This window comes from Bison bison, unplaced genomic scaffold (assembly GCF_000754665.1).
Source record: "Bison bison bison isolate TAMUID 2011002044 unplaced genomic scaffold, Bison_UMD1.0 scf7180017864317, whole genome shotgun sequence".
NCBI lineage: Eukaryota > Metazoa > Chordata > Mammalia > Artiodactyla > Bovidae > Bison > Bison bison.
The window spans coordinates 1,994,836-2,006,120 of record NW_011494889.1 but is presented as its reverse complement, the minus strand read 5'-3'; the positions used below and the strand labels follow the sequence as shown (position 1 = coordinate 2,006,120).

At 49.4% G+C, this 11,285-nt stretch overlaps 1 protein-coding gene across 1 annotated transcript in view; it reads right to left on the bottom strand.

Annotated features, from left to right (window-relative positions):
• The window catches only part of LOC104997873 (calpain-2 catalytic subunit), a 54,472-nt gene that overhangs the window by 24,582 nt on the left and 18,605 nt on the right, over positions 1 to 11,285 (bottom strand). Inside the window, exons 2-4 of the mRNA XM_010852839.1 lie at positions 3,632 to 3,750; positions 2,522 to 2,655; positions 1,254 to 1,422 (exon numbers count right to left, since the gene is read on the bottom strand). Of these exons, the coding sequence (XP_010851141.1) occupies positions 1,254 to 1,422; positions 2,522 to 2,655; positions 3,632 to 3,750 (422 nt within the window). The remainder of the gene's footprint in view (positions 1 to 1,253; positions 1,423 to 2,521; positions 2,656 to 3,631; positions 3,751 to 11,285) is intronic.

Here is an 11,285-nt window from a genome sequence, read left to right as displayed (position 1 = left end):
TGGGTGGTGGGTGAGAGAGCCGCCCCACTCCCGCCCAGAGCCCTCCCGCCGTTATTTACAACCAGAGGAGAGGCTGCAAGCAGCCCTCGGGGGGCGCCGCACCTGCACTCGTGTGTGTGCCCCGCGCAGTCACAAATTCCCGCAGGAAAAGGGCACGCCGTGCAGAGGGGGCTCAGGGCACACACCTGGGCGGCCCAAATGCGCTGGGTCTCCGGAAACCGCGCGGATCGCCCTGCCCCGCCCCGCTGCAGGGTTTACACGAGGGCAGTCCTCCGTTTCTGCCTGACTTCAGAATTGGAGTCTGGCCAGTCCAGGTTCAATGCACGATACTGGATGCTTGGGGCTAGTGCACTGGGACGACCCAGAGGGATGGTATGGGGAGGGAGGAGGGAGGAGGGTTCAGGATGGGGAACATATGTATACCTGTGGTGGATTCATTTTGATATTTGGCAAAACTAATACAATTTTGTAAAGTTTAAAAATAAAATTAAAAAAAAAAAAAAAAGGCTTCCCCAGGGATCCCATTCCCCATCTGTTGTGATGGAGGTGGTTATTTTTGTCTGAGTCAATGAGAAGGGCTGCTAGTAGAAAGGGTCTATGCCTGGACATGGTCTGCAGAGAAGGTTTGCAAATCTCCGCCTAGAGTCGCACACAGACTTGGACCCCCTAGAGCCAGGCTTCTTATGCCTGATCCCAGAGCAACCAGCTCCTCCTAGTTAGGACAGGGCTGGGCCGCTGGGCACAGGCAAAGCCTGGCGGCTCCTTGCTGACAGGATGTCGCACCCACCTCCCTTCCCCTGGCAAGGTGTGCCAGCAAGGCTTGCATGAGGAGATGGTTCCTCCCTGTGCCTCCTAAAGTCTTCCTACACATCTGCTAACCCTGTACCAGTTTGGGGGAGGCTGCTGGGCTCTGGGCATAGGCCATGCAGGTGGGCTGAAGGTGAATGGGATGGTGCTGCCCTTGGGCCCAGCAGAGGGCAGGGGACTCTCACAGAAGCTGTGATCTGGGTGGTGAGTCACAGGAGGCTGAGGGTTGTACGTGGGCTGGAGAGAGAACAGCGGGAGGCTGGAGTCACCATTTGGGCAACAGTTGTACCCCCAGCCAGCCTGACTGTTGCCTAGCCACCCCTGGGCGGACAAAAGATGGGCTAGTCGTTCGGGGAGTAAGGGCAGTGGGACTTTTTAGTCACCGTGGAAGCTCACTTCCACTAGAGCAGATTGGGATGTGGCTAGGGAGGGAGGCCTGGACTTACATCGATGGAGCAGCCCAGGAGAGAGCCTTTCTGCAGAGCCTTCTGGATGATCCTGAACAGGTTGGGAGGGGCCTTCCTCAACTCATACCACTCAGCGATGCCTCCAGTGAAGTCCTCGAAGCCCTCGGTGGTGGCGCCCCCCGAAAGTGCTTCATAACACCCATTGATCCTGCGGGAAGGGGAGAGACACTGTGGCCTCCGGAGTTGAAACTTCCGCTTCTCAAAGTGTCCTGCCCAACTCAGGCCTCTTGTTGGATGCTCCAGGGACCCTCTGCTCAGTCTCTCCTTGGTTTGTCTCCAGCTCAAGTTGCCCATGAGGGCAGGTGACTGTCCCTGTGGTTACTTTTTTGGAAAAGTCTCACAGAACCTTACAGCTGGAAGGACCTGGATGTTGATCTGGCCAACCTCCTGTATTGATTCTCTCTGCATCCTGGCAGGAAAGGGGTCTGCTAAATGGGCTGTTTGGTGGTTATAGCTTAAAAGGGGACAGCAGTTCAGTAATGAAAGTAGGTTCCCTGAGCATCCTCGGCACTGTCTTAGGAGGTGCTGGTTGCTCCTGATGGTGCCCTGGTCACAACGTTGCTGCCCTGTGGCTTCCCTAACTCTACTGCTTGTGTGTAGACTTAGCAGCAATTCAGGCCCCAGCTTCTCATAGCTGGTGTCTGACTCCTGGCCCTCCTCCCTGGCAGGGGCTGGAGGGAACAGAAATCCTCCTGATGCCTGAGAGCTGCTCACTTTCCTAGAGGGAGCCCAGGCAGCAGGGCCAGGACCGGGCACACTCTGGAGGGGGCTGGACAGATGGGGGTAGGGGGTGGGATCCTGCTGGGAACAGGCAGTGCTGAGCACTGGACAAGGCAGCTTGTGGGGGATGCAGCTGGGAGGGCCGGGGAAAACCATTTCTAATCAGTGTATTATGTATTCTGGGCAAATTTCCATAATTTTCATACCTCTGCAATGGATCGTTTTGCCCATTTGGCAAAGAAATCCTTGATGCATTTAGCTGACAAAAATGTAACACGACCTGCCAAGGAAGTAGAAGTCCTCAAGGCCAGCACGATCAGTGCCGTGTGTGTTCCTGTGCATTTGGTGAAAAATGGCAATAGCCACGTGCATTATCTCCTTGAATTTCGAGCCCAGTTTTGTCCAGAGTAGTCCTTCTGTAGTATAGGACTTTTTTTTTTTCAAAATCGTCCTTGAATAGTTTCTGTCTTTTCCAGAATGCAGGGCAGCTGGGGGCAGGCTGGTGGGGGCAGGGCGCAGGCACTTACTTGGCGTAGGCCTTCTCCAGCAGCGCACTCCAGAACTCGCTGCCCTCTGCCGAGTGCACGAAGAGCAGCTCCCCGTCCTTGGTGGGCAGCCTGTCGTCCACCACCACCTCCACCCACTCACCGTACTGCCAGAACTGCAGGGCAGGGAGAGAGAGGGCTGGCCTGGAGAGGGAGCTGGTGGCAGGTGGCAGCCTGGGGTCCTTCCCACCCCACGAGCCTCAGCTGCACCTGGTTCCTCCCGTAGGAGGCCCTGGGCGTAGGCTCCATGAGCCCACCCTGAGAAGAGGTGCTCCCTCCAGCCCTCGTCCTGCAGGTTCATCCTCACTGAGAAACCAAGGACACATGCTTGCCCCTCCCTCCGAGGCCACACCCTCCCCTCCTACCCTCTACCCTGCACCTTATACTTTAAAAAATACTATTTCTCATTTACCAGCATACAAGGAGGACAGTGAGCCTTACCTTAACATTTTGTCTCAGATCCCAAATAGCACACTTTTTTAAAAACTTGTGAACCACTTCCTGAGAACCCTGCCCTACCACCCTCCTCGCCTTTGCTGTCCTTACAGGGTCCCAGGTTGGTCGCAGGTCAGGGAGCTTCCTGATGTTCCTCAGGGTGCTTAGTAGAAGAGTATTGTTCTCGGCCCCTAGCATCTGCTCCTGGCCCCCAGGATCCATTCCTAACCTCCACACTTGCTCCTAGTACCCAGGACATGATCCTGGCCCTCAGGACCTGTTCGAATTGTGGTATTGGAGAAGACTCTTGAGAGTCCCTTGGACTGCAAGGAGATCAATCCAATCAATCCTAAAGCAAATCAACCCTGAATATTCATTGGAAGGACTGATGCTAAAGCTCCAATACTTTGGCCACCTGATGCAAAGAGCCGACTCACTGGAAAAGACCCTGATGCCAGAAAAGATTGAAGGGAATGAGATGGTTGGATGGCATCACTGATTCAATGGACATGAGTTTGAGCAAACTCGGGAGATAGTGAAGGACAAGGAAGCCTGGTGTGCTGCAGTCCATGGAGTTACAAAGAGTCAGACATGACTGAGCAACTGAATAACAACAACCAGGACGTGATGAGAAGCTTGAGCCAACTATTAAGTTACCTGGAAGTGGAAGATCCCCGCATAGTTCTCCTGGAAGCTCTGGTCCAGGGGGACAACTCGAGCCAGGATTTCTTCATTCAAAGTGAGGGAGGCAATTGCAGCCAGCAGCCAGCAGTCACCTGTGAATACAGCACAAGGAACTCTCATCAGAGGGGTCTCAGTGCCAAACAGCTTGTCACCACCTCTGGTGTTGGAAGCCTAAGGCCAACCTGGCCCAGATGCTCCAGCTGGTCCTCATGTGAGGGGTGTGGAGGAAGGCTGGGGTGATGCTTTGAGGGGACTGCTGAGGGAGAGACGTTTTCGTTGTGATAGCAGTTGGGTGGAGATGGGAGAATTCATTCCCTGAAAGACGTAGACCCTGTGATGGCTAGACTGTGTCCTCACAGCTGGCTCCAGGCTTGGTCTGCTGGAGGTGCTCAGCAGTGAGCATGTGTGCAGTGAGGACGCCAACCTGGCAGAAGAGGCTGCTGAGAACACAGGCTTTAAAGGTGAGGTTGAGTGACAGGAAGAAAACATCGTGATGGATGGGAAGGGATCGAATATCATGCATCCTCTCCTGGGAAAAGGATGTAGCGGCAAGGGAGGAGAGGCCAGCAGGTGGCCTGACGGATGCAAATACAAGGGCCTGAGTCTGAGAAGGCACCTTGGGCTGGGCTGTCTTCGAGGATGGACAAGGACGTATGAAGCCCTCTGCGGGGGGTGTGGGCACCACGCATGGGGAGTAAGGATGGGGACAGCCAGATGGGCGGCTGGTCTGGCAGCCTGGCCTTGGTCTCAATGCCCTCCTCTCTGATACGTGGGTCATTCACGAGGTGTGATGAGAGCACGTGTGTAAAGCACGCACTCATTTCACGTGGTCAGAAGCAAGCTGATGGTGGGGAGAGGTCATGTTTTCCACGAGACAAAAGGTCTGACTGATGGAGGCTCTGGGGAAAAGATAAGGAAGTTTACTCCCTTAAGGAATGTGCACTTTCCTACAATTTCCGATGACAATAATAGAAAATAGCCTCAGATGAGTTTGATCTCCATGGCTGGGTTTCTTTTTATTAATTGGCAGATCTATTAAAAGTGCCGTGGGCTTCCACGTGGAACTAGTGGTAAACAATCTGTCTGCCAATGCAGGGTTCGAACATGGGTTCGATCCCTGGGTCAGGAAGGTCCCCTGGAGGAGGAAATGGCAACTCACTCCAGTATTCTTGCCTGGAAAATCCCATGGACAGGGGAGCCTTGCAGGCTATAGTCCATGGGGTCGCAAAGAGTTGGACACAGCCTAGTACACGTGCACACACACACACACACACACACACACACACAAAAACTGCCACTGAAGTTCACCGTGATCTCTGATTTCTGCAGACTATTCGGTGTCCTGGTAGTTCTTGAACTGGATTGTCCTGCTAACACTTAGCAATGATGCTGTATGAGTAGCTCTGAGGCCTCTGTGTGCTCCTGACAACCCTGTGGAAAGAGGGGGTCCACCCCTCCCTAATCAGTCAATCAGTAACCAAAGGAAGTTAAGTCACTTTGCTCCTCCAGTTGGGCAGGTGCAGTGGGTTCTCTGTAGTTTCCCACTCAGAGGCCATTGCTCCCCTTCTGGCACCACCAATGACCCTCTGAGAAGCAAGCCTCCCTGCCTCCTCCTTGCCTGTGAGGTTTGGGTGGCACGGACCCTGCCCCCAGGTGGGAGGTTGGTGGGTCTCTAGCAAATAAGCAGCACGTTCCCTGGCTTCAGTGGTTGGCTCGGGGAAGGTGCTGTAACCCAGCCAGAGCCAGGGGGAGGTATGAGGAGACCTCTCCTGGGGCTTTGGGGAGAGTGGACAGGTTCCTTCTTCTACTTCACTGGCTCTACAATGGTGTGTGGTCTACTGCTGCTGAAGCCATCTTGCAGCCAGCTCAAAGGAAGAGGGGCTGAAAGGTGGAGGAAGAAACCAGGCCCTGGTGTTATCGCTGGCTAGTTCCCTGGATCAAACTGTACCTGAAGCTGTATCTATTTGGACGTCTATTACATGAACTGATCATGTCCCTATTTCCTTACCCATTAGCCCAATTCCTGCCACTTGACTGCAAGGGGTGCATGGACGCTAGCCACTACTTATGAGGCCTTCCTATGTGCCAGTCACTGTTCCAAGAGATGCGGGTTCATCATCTCATTCATTTCCCACAGAAGCTCCGTGATGGTGCTGCCACCATCTCCATGTTAAAGCTAAGGATAACAGGGCTTAGGTTAAATGCACTGCCAACTGTGAAACACTACAAGGAAGAGTTTAGAAGGTATGTTTGTCAGATCTCAGAAGACAACTTGTGGGTCAACTAGATCTTTATATAAACCAAACTAGAGACTCTTTGACACACTTAGAATAGGATCGTGCAGAAAACTTGGCATTGAGAGGTTTTACTGCTGGCCATGGGGAGGAGCCCCTGATTGGTGGGGATGGAACTCTACACAGAGGAGCTTTCCTGGCCTGATTCCATATGCTGCCAGACAGGAACAAGATCGTCATTATAACAAACAACATTCAGCCTTTTCTGAGAACCCACCCTTCTCTCAGACTTTATCATATTATCTATCATTCCTAGAGGATGACGTCACCAAGTGCCAGCTGCTCTCAGGGTCAAGAGATCCTCCTTTTCAATCTATTCCCCCTCCTCCAAGCCAGACCTTCTTCTGACTCTAGTCCTTTGAGAACCTGGATCACTTTTTTGAGGTTATTTGAGATTTTCTCGGAATCTTGGAAAAGGATTTGGGTCTCTCAATACATGGAGGCAGACAGCCTTGCGGATAACATGGGCCCACGTGTAGGAATTTCATTGGCATTTGTCCTGAAACCAGTTATTCCCATGGCTCCTGTGGATCCACCATAAAATCCCTGAGCATCCTCCGAAGAGCTTCCCTATCTGTCTGACTCTGGAGGGGCCATCTGAACGCCCTCCCAGTTCTGTTTCCCTCGGTACCAACAGGAGGATGGCCTTTACCTTGTGCATGCGTGTGGGCATCACACTGGTGTGTGTCTGCAGGACCATTTGGTTGCTTTTTAGCGCTGGAGATCACAGCTGTCTATGCTGCTACTCAGGGGACAGTGACTGAATGCATGAAGGATTGGATTTGGGTAGTGGTACCATTTCTTTTTTTTTCCTTTTTTCCTTTTTGTGGGTCATCCATCTAGGTCAGTGCTGGCCACACACCTCTCTCAGATTACTGCTCACCACCAGACTTGGATGCTCTTGCCACAGCCCAGAAATCAGTGGCCATGCCTCATGGCTCCCTGTTTTCTTTCTTCATGTCCCAGAACCTTTTTCCTGGTCACTCCAGGAAAGACCTCATCTCCCCTGGCCCTTCAGAGAGGATTGCTTTTTTGATCCTTTCCTATTCCAATCTAATTTGTTTCCTCTGATTATAAATTCTAGGATTTGTAATCCTAGAATGTTTCCTAGATGACAAAACTGTCCAAGAGGCAATTAAGAGATTTAAAATACTTTAAGAATTAAGTTACTTGCTTGAGGTTGCAGGTACTGGAAAGGGCAGAGCAGGGACCAGAGTCTGGACTCTCTTGCTTCCGCCAAAAGAAATGAGAGAAATAACAAGTAGCTAATATTTTGTGTGACATTTTGGAATTTACAAAATCATGGTTTACATTTTATTTGATCCTTACAGATATCTTTTGAGATGATTGTCCTTACAGTATTACTAATCACCTTTTTTGGATGAAGCTCAGGAAGTTTTGTGTTCTACCCAGTTGACAGGTCTTACATGCAAATTGTCTGAATCCACACCCTGGGTTTTGTTTAAAAAACATACCTTGCAAAATACTTCCTTTGGTTAACAGCATGACTCATAACTAGGGAAAGAACCCACTAGGAATATCCAACTGCAATTCAAATTTAAAACTAAGTGGTAGGGGCTTCCCTGGCAGTCCAATGGTTAAAACTTTGCCTTCCAATGCAGCAGGTGGGTCCAATCTCTGATCAGGGAGATAAGATCCCACATGCCTTGAGGCCAAAAAGCCAAAACATAAAACAGAAACAGTATTGTAATGAATTCAATAAAGACTTTAAAAATGGTCCATATCAAAAACATCTTTAAAAAAACCCCAAAACTAAGGGGTAACAAGCAGCGGCTTCCTGAAATCCTATATTGCATGTTAATATCCCAAAATCCTTGGCTCAGAAATATTAAAACATGTCACCTATTCAATGCAATGCAGTTCCCTAAGGCAACAGGAGGATGGCCTGTCATTGCACAGCCAAGCCCCTAGCACTAAGATCACAGCACAAGCAAGGGTAAACAAGAGTTAGATGCACTTTATGGTCAAAGGTTCAAAGTTTTTCATATATACACACATATAAGTGGCTCTAAGTCTTATTTCTAATAAGGTAGAAACATTTGAAATCCTATTTTATAATAGTATCAGTTCAGTTCAGTTGCTCAGTTGTGTCCAACTCTTTGTGACCCCATGAATCGCCACATGCCAGGCCTCCCTGTCCATCACCAACTCCCGGAGTTCACCCAAACCCACGTCCATCGAGTCAGTGATGCCATCCAGCCATCTCATCCTCTGTCGTCCCCTTTTCCTCCTGCGCCCAATCCCTCCCAGCATCAGAGTCTTTTCCAATGAGTCAAATCTTCGCATGAGGTGGTCCAAAGTATTGGAGTTTCAGCTTTAGCATCATTCCTTCCAAAGAAATCCCAGGGCTGATCTCCTTCAGAATGGACTGGTTGGATCTCCTTGCAGTCCAAGGGACTCTCAAGAGTCTTCTCCAATACCACAGTTCAAAAGCATCAATTCTTCGGCGCTCAGCTTTCTTCACAGTCCAACTCTCACATTCATACATGACCACTGGAAAAACCATAGCCTTGACTAGACGGACCTTTGTTGGCAAAGTAATGTCTCTGCTTTTTCATATGCTGTCTAGGTTGGTCATAACTTTCCTTAGAAGGAGTAAGTGTCTTTTAATTTCATGGCTGCAGTCACCATCTGCAGTGATTTTGGAGCCCCAAAAAATAAAGTCTGACACTATTTCCACTGTTTCCCCATCTATTTGCCATGAAGTGATGGGACCAGATGCCATGATCTCAGTTTTCTAAATGTTGAGCTTTAAGCCAGCTTTTTCACTCTCCACTTTCACTTTCATCAAGAGGCTTTTTAGTTCCTCTTCACTTTCTGCCATAAGGGTGGTGTCATCTGCATATCTGAGGTTATTGATATTTATAATATACTTTTATATTATTTTATACTTCTGATTTCTTAAGTCCATCCCTCACCACACGCAGCAAAATATTTTTAACAAAGTTGGGAAGCTCCCTTACAAAACCTATTTTTTTTTTTTTTGGCATACAGCAAATTCCCTTTGGCTTTCTGTTTTATATGGTAATGTATGTTTCCATGTTACTCTTTCCACACATCTCACCCTCTCCCCATGTCCATAAGTCTATTCTCTATGTCTGTTTCTTCACTGTTGCCCTGAAATTCTTCAGTACCATTTTTCTAGATTCTGTATATATGTGTTGCTGCTGCTGCTGCTAAGTCGCTTCAGTCGTGTCCGACTCTGTGCGACCCCATAGACGGCAGCCCACCAGGCTCTGCTGTCCCTGGGATTCTCCAGGCAAGAACACTGGAGTGGGTTGCCGTTTCCTTCTCCAGTGCATGAAAGTGAAAAGTGAAAGTGAAGTCGCTCAGTTGTGCACGACTCTTAGCGACCTCATGGACTGCGGCCTACCAGCTCCTCCGTCCATGGGATTTGCCAGGCAAGAGTACTGGAGTGGGTTGCCATTGCTGGTATTTATCTTTCTCTTTCTGACTCACTTCACTCTGTATAATAGGTTGTAGGTTCATCCACCTCATTAGAATGGCCCTCATCAAAACCTATTTTTAAAGTTTATTTATTATCTGTCCATATAAGCTTTCTCAGTAACAAAATCTGAAAACAATGGTTATAGCAGTTTGCATTCATGCAGACTTACTATGTGCCAGGCCCTGTGCTAAAATGCTTTACACGTACTGTGAGCAAAAAAACTATCACCTGTCACTTAGTAAACAAAGAATGTTGTTGCCGTCAAACCATCAGCCACTGCAGCGGCCCTGACAGTGAGCCCTGAGGGAAAGTCAGGATGGAGAAGACTGGGACACTGGTCCTAGACAGTTAGGATGCACACCTAAGGAGTAACTTCAATAAGCCCAGACTCTTGCATCTTCTCATGCATAGAAAAGCACTGAAATCATTAACTTGAGAGTCTGCTTTTTATGATTAGCAGTAATATTTTAATGTTCAAATCCATGTTTTGTTTTTGTTTTTCAGCAACCCCCCTATATATCCTGCATATCCTCCCTTATGTCTTTGGAATGATTCCTCAGAGCTAGCTGAGAGGTTGTCTCCCAGACTACAGTCCTCAGTAACATCCCCGAATAAAACATAACTCACAACTTTGAGGTTGTGTGGCTTTTTTTTTTTAACTTGAAAGTATCATGAAGTTGCCACAAAACAATGTGAGAGGGACTTTCCTGTTGGTCCAGTGGTTAAGAATCTGCCTGCCAGTGTAGGGGACATGGATTCTATCCCTGGTCCAGGAAGATCCTACGTGCCGTGAGGCAATTAAGCCCAGCCACAGCTGCTGAAGTTTTCACTCTAGAGTCCATTCTCTGCAACAAGAGAACCCACCACAAGGAGAAGCCTGTGCAGCGCAACTAGAGAAGACCCTCACACAGCAATGAAGACCCAATGCAGCTAAAAAAAAAAAAGCTAAAAACCAAAACAAAACCCATTTGATATAGGTGGGCACTATTACCACCTTCTGTAAGGAGACTGGGTGGCTCACCCCAAGGCCCCAGCTAATGAATGGCTGTCAGGCCTGTCTGAGCAAAGCACACTCTGTTAATGCATAATCGGAACAGTCTCCTTGGCAAATAGGTGTCAATTTCTAATTCACTTAGTTCCCAGGACATGGTCCTGGGGGCTTTTGTCCTTGAGAGGTGACTCCATTATGTGTCAGCATTTGGGCTGCTCAGTGTTTTTTCTTTCTAGTTTCCTGCTCACTCCACCTGGATGGCCACACCTGCCTGAGGGTTTTCTCGCCACAAAGAAACCTGCTGGGTTCCCCCTACCAAGGTCAGAATCTACCCATCCTACAATGGTTTAAAAAAACCCATCTGCTCTGGGTAACCCCATGGTAACCTGCTCCTGCAGAGGTGAGCAGGGTGGAGAGGAGGCACTGGAGTCTCCTTCTGGCACAGCCTGTTTGGGTCGGCCACGTTGGGGTCTGGGTAAAACCAGGCTGGCCGGTACAGGCCAGGCCAGATGATCCACTGACCTCTGAGGCTCCAGCTCACCTGTGGTTCTAACTGGTTTGAGAGGATGCCTGCCAGTGACCAAGGCCTCTCCTGGAATGCTGCCACATGGATGGGGCTTGAAAAAGAAAGATCCGGTGTGTACTTCTATAGATGTTTAAATTACATGTCTATAAGAGACTCTGAAAGTAAAAATGGCTCAGTCGTGTGTGACTGTTTGTGACCCCATGGAGTGTAGCCCACCAGGCTCCTCTGCCCATGGAATTTTCTAGGCAAGAGTACTGGAGTGGGTTGCCATTTCCTCCTCCAGGGGATCTTCCTGACCCAGGGATCCAACCCATGTCTCTTGCATCTACTGTATTGGCAGGCGGGTT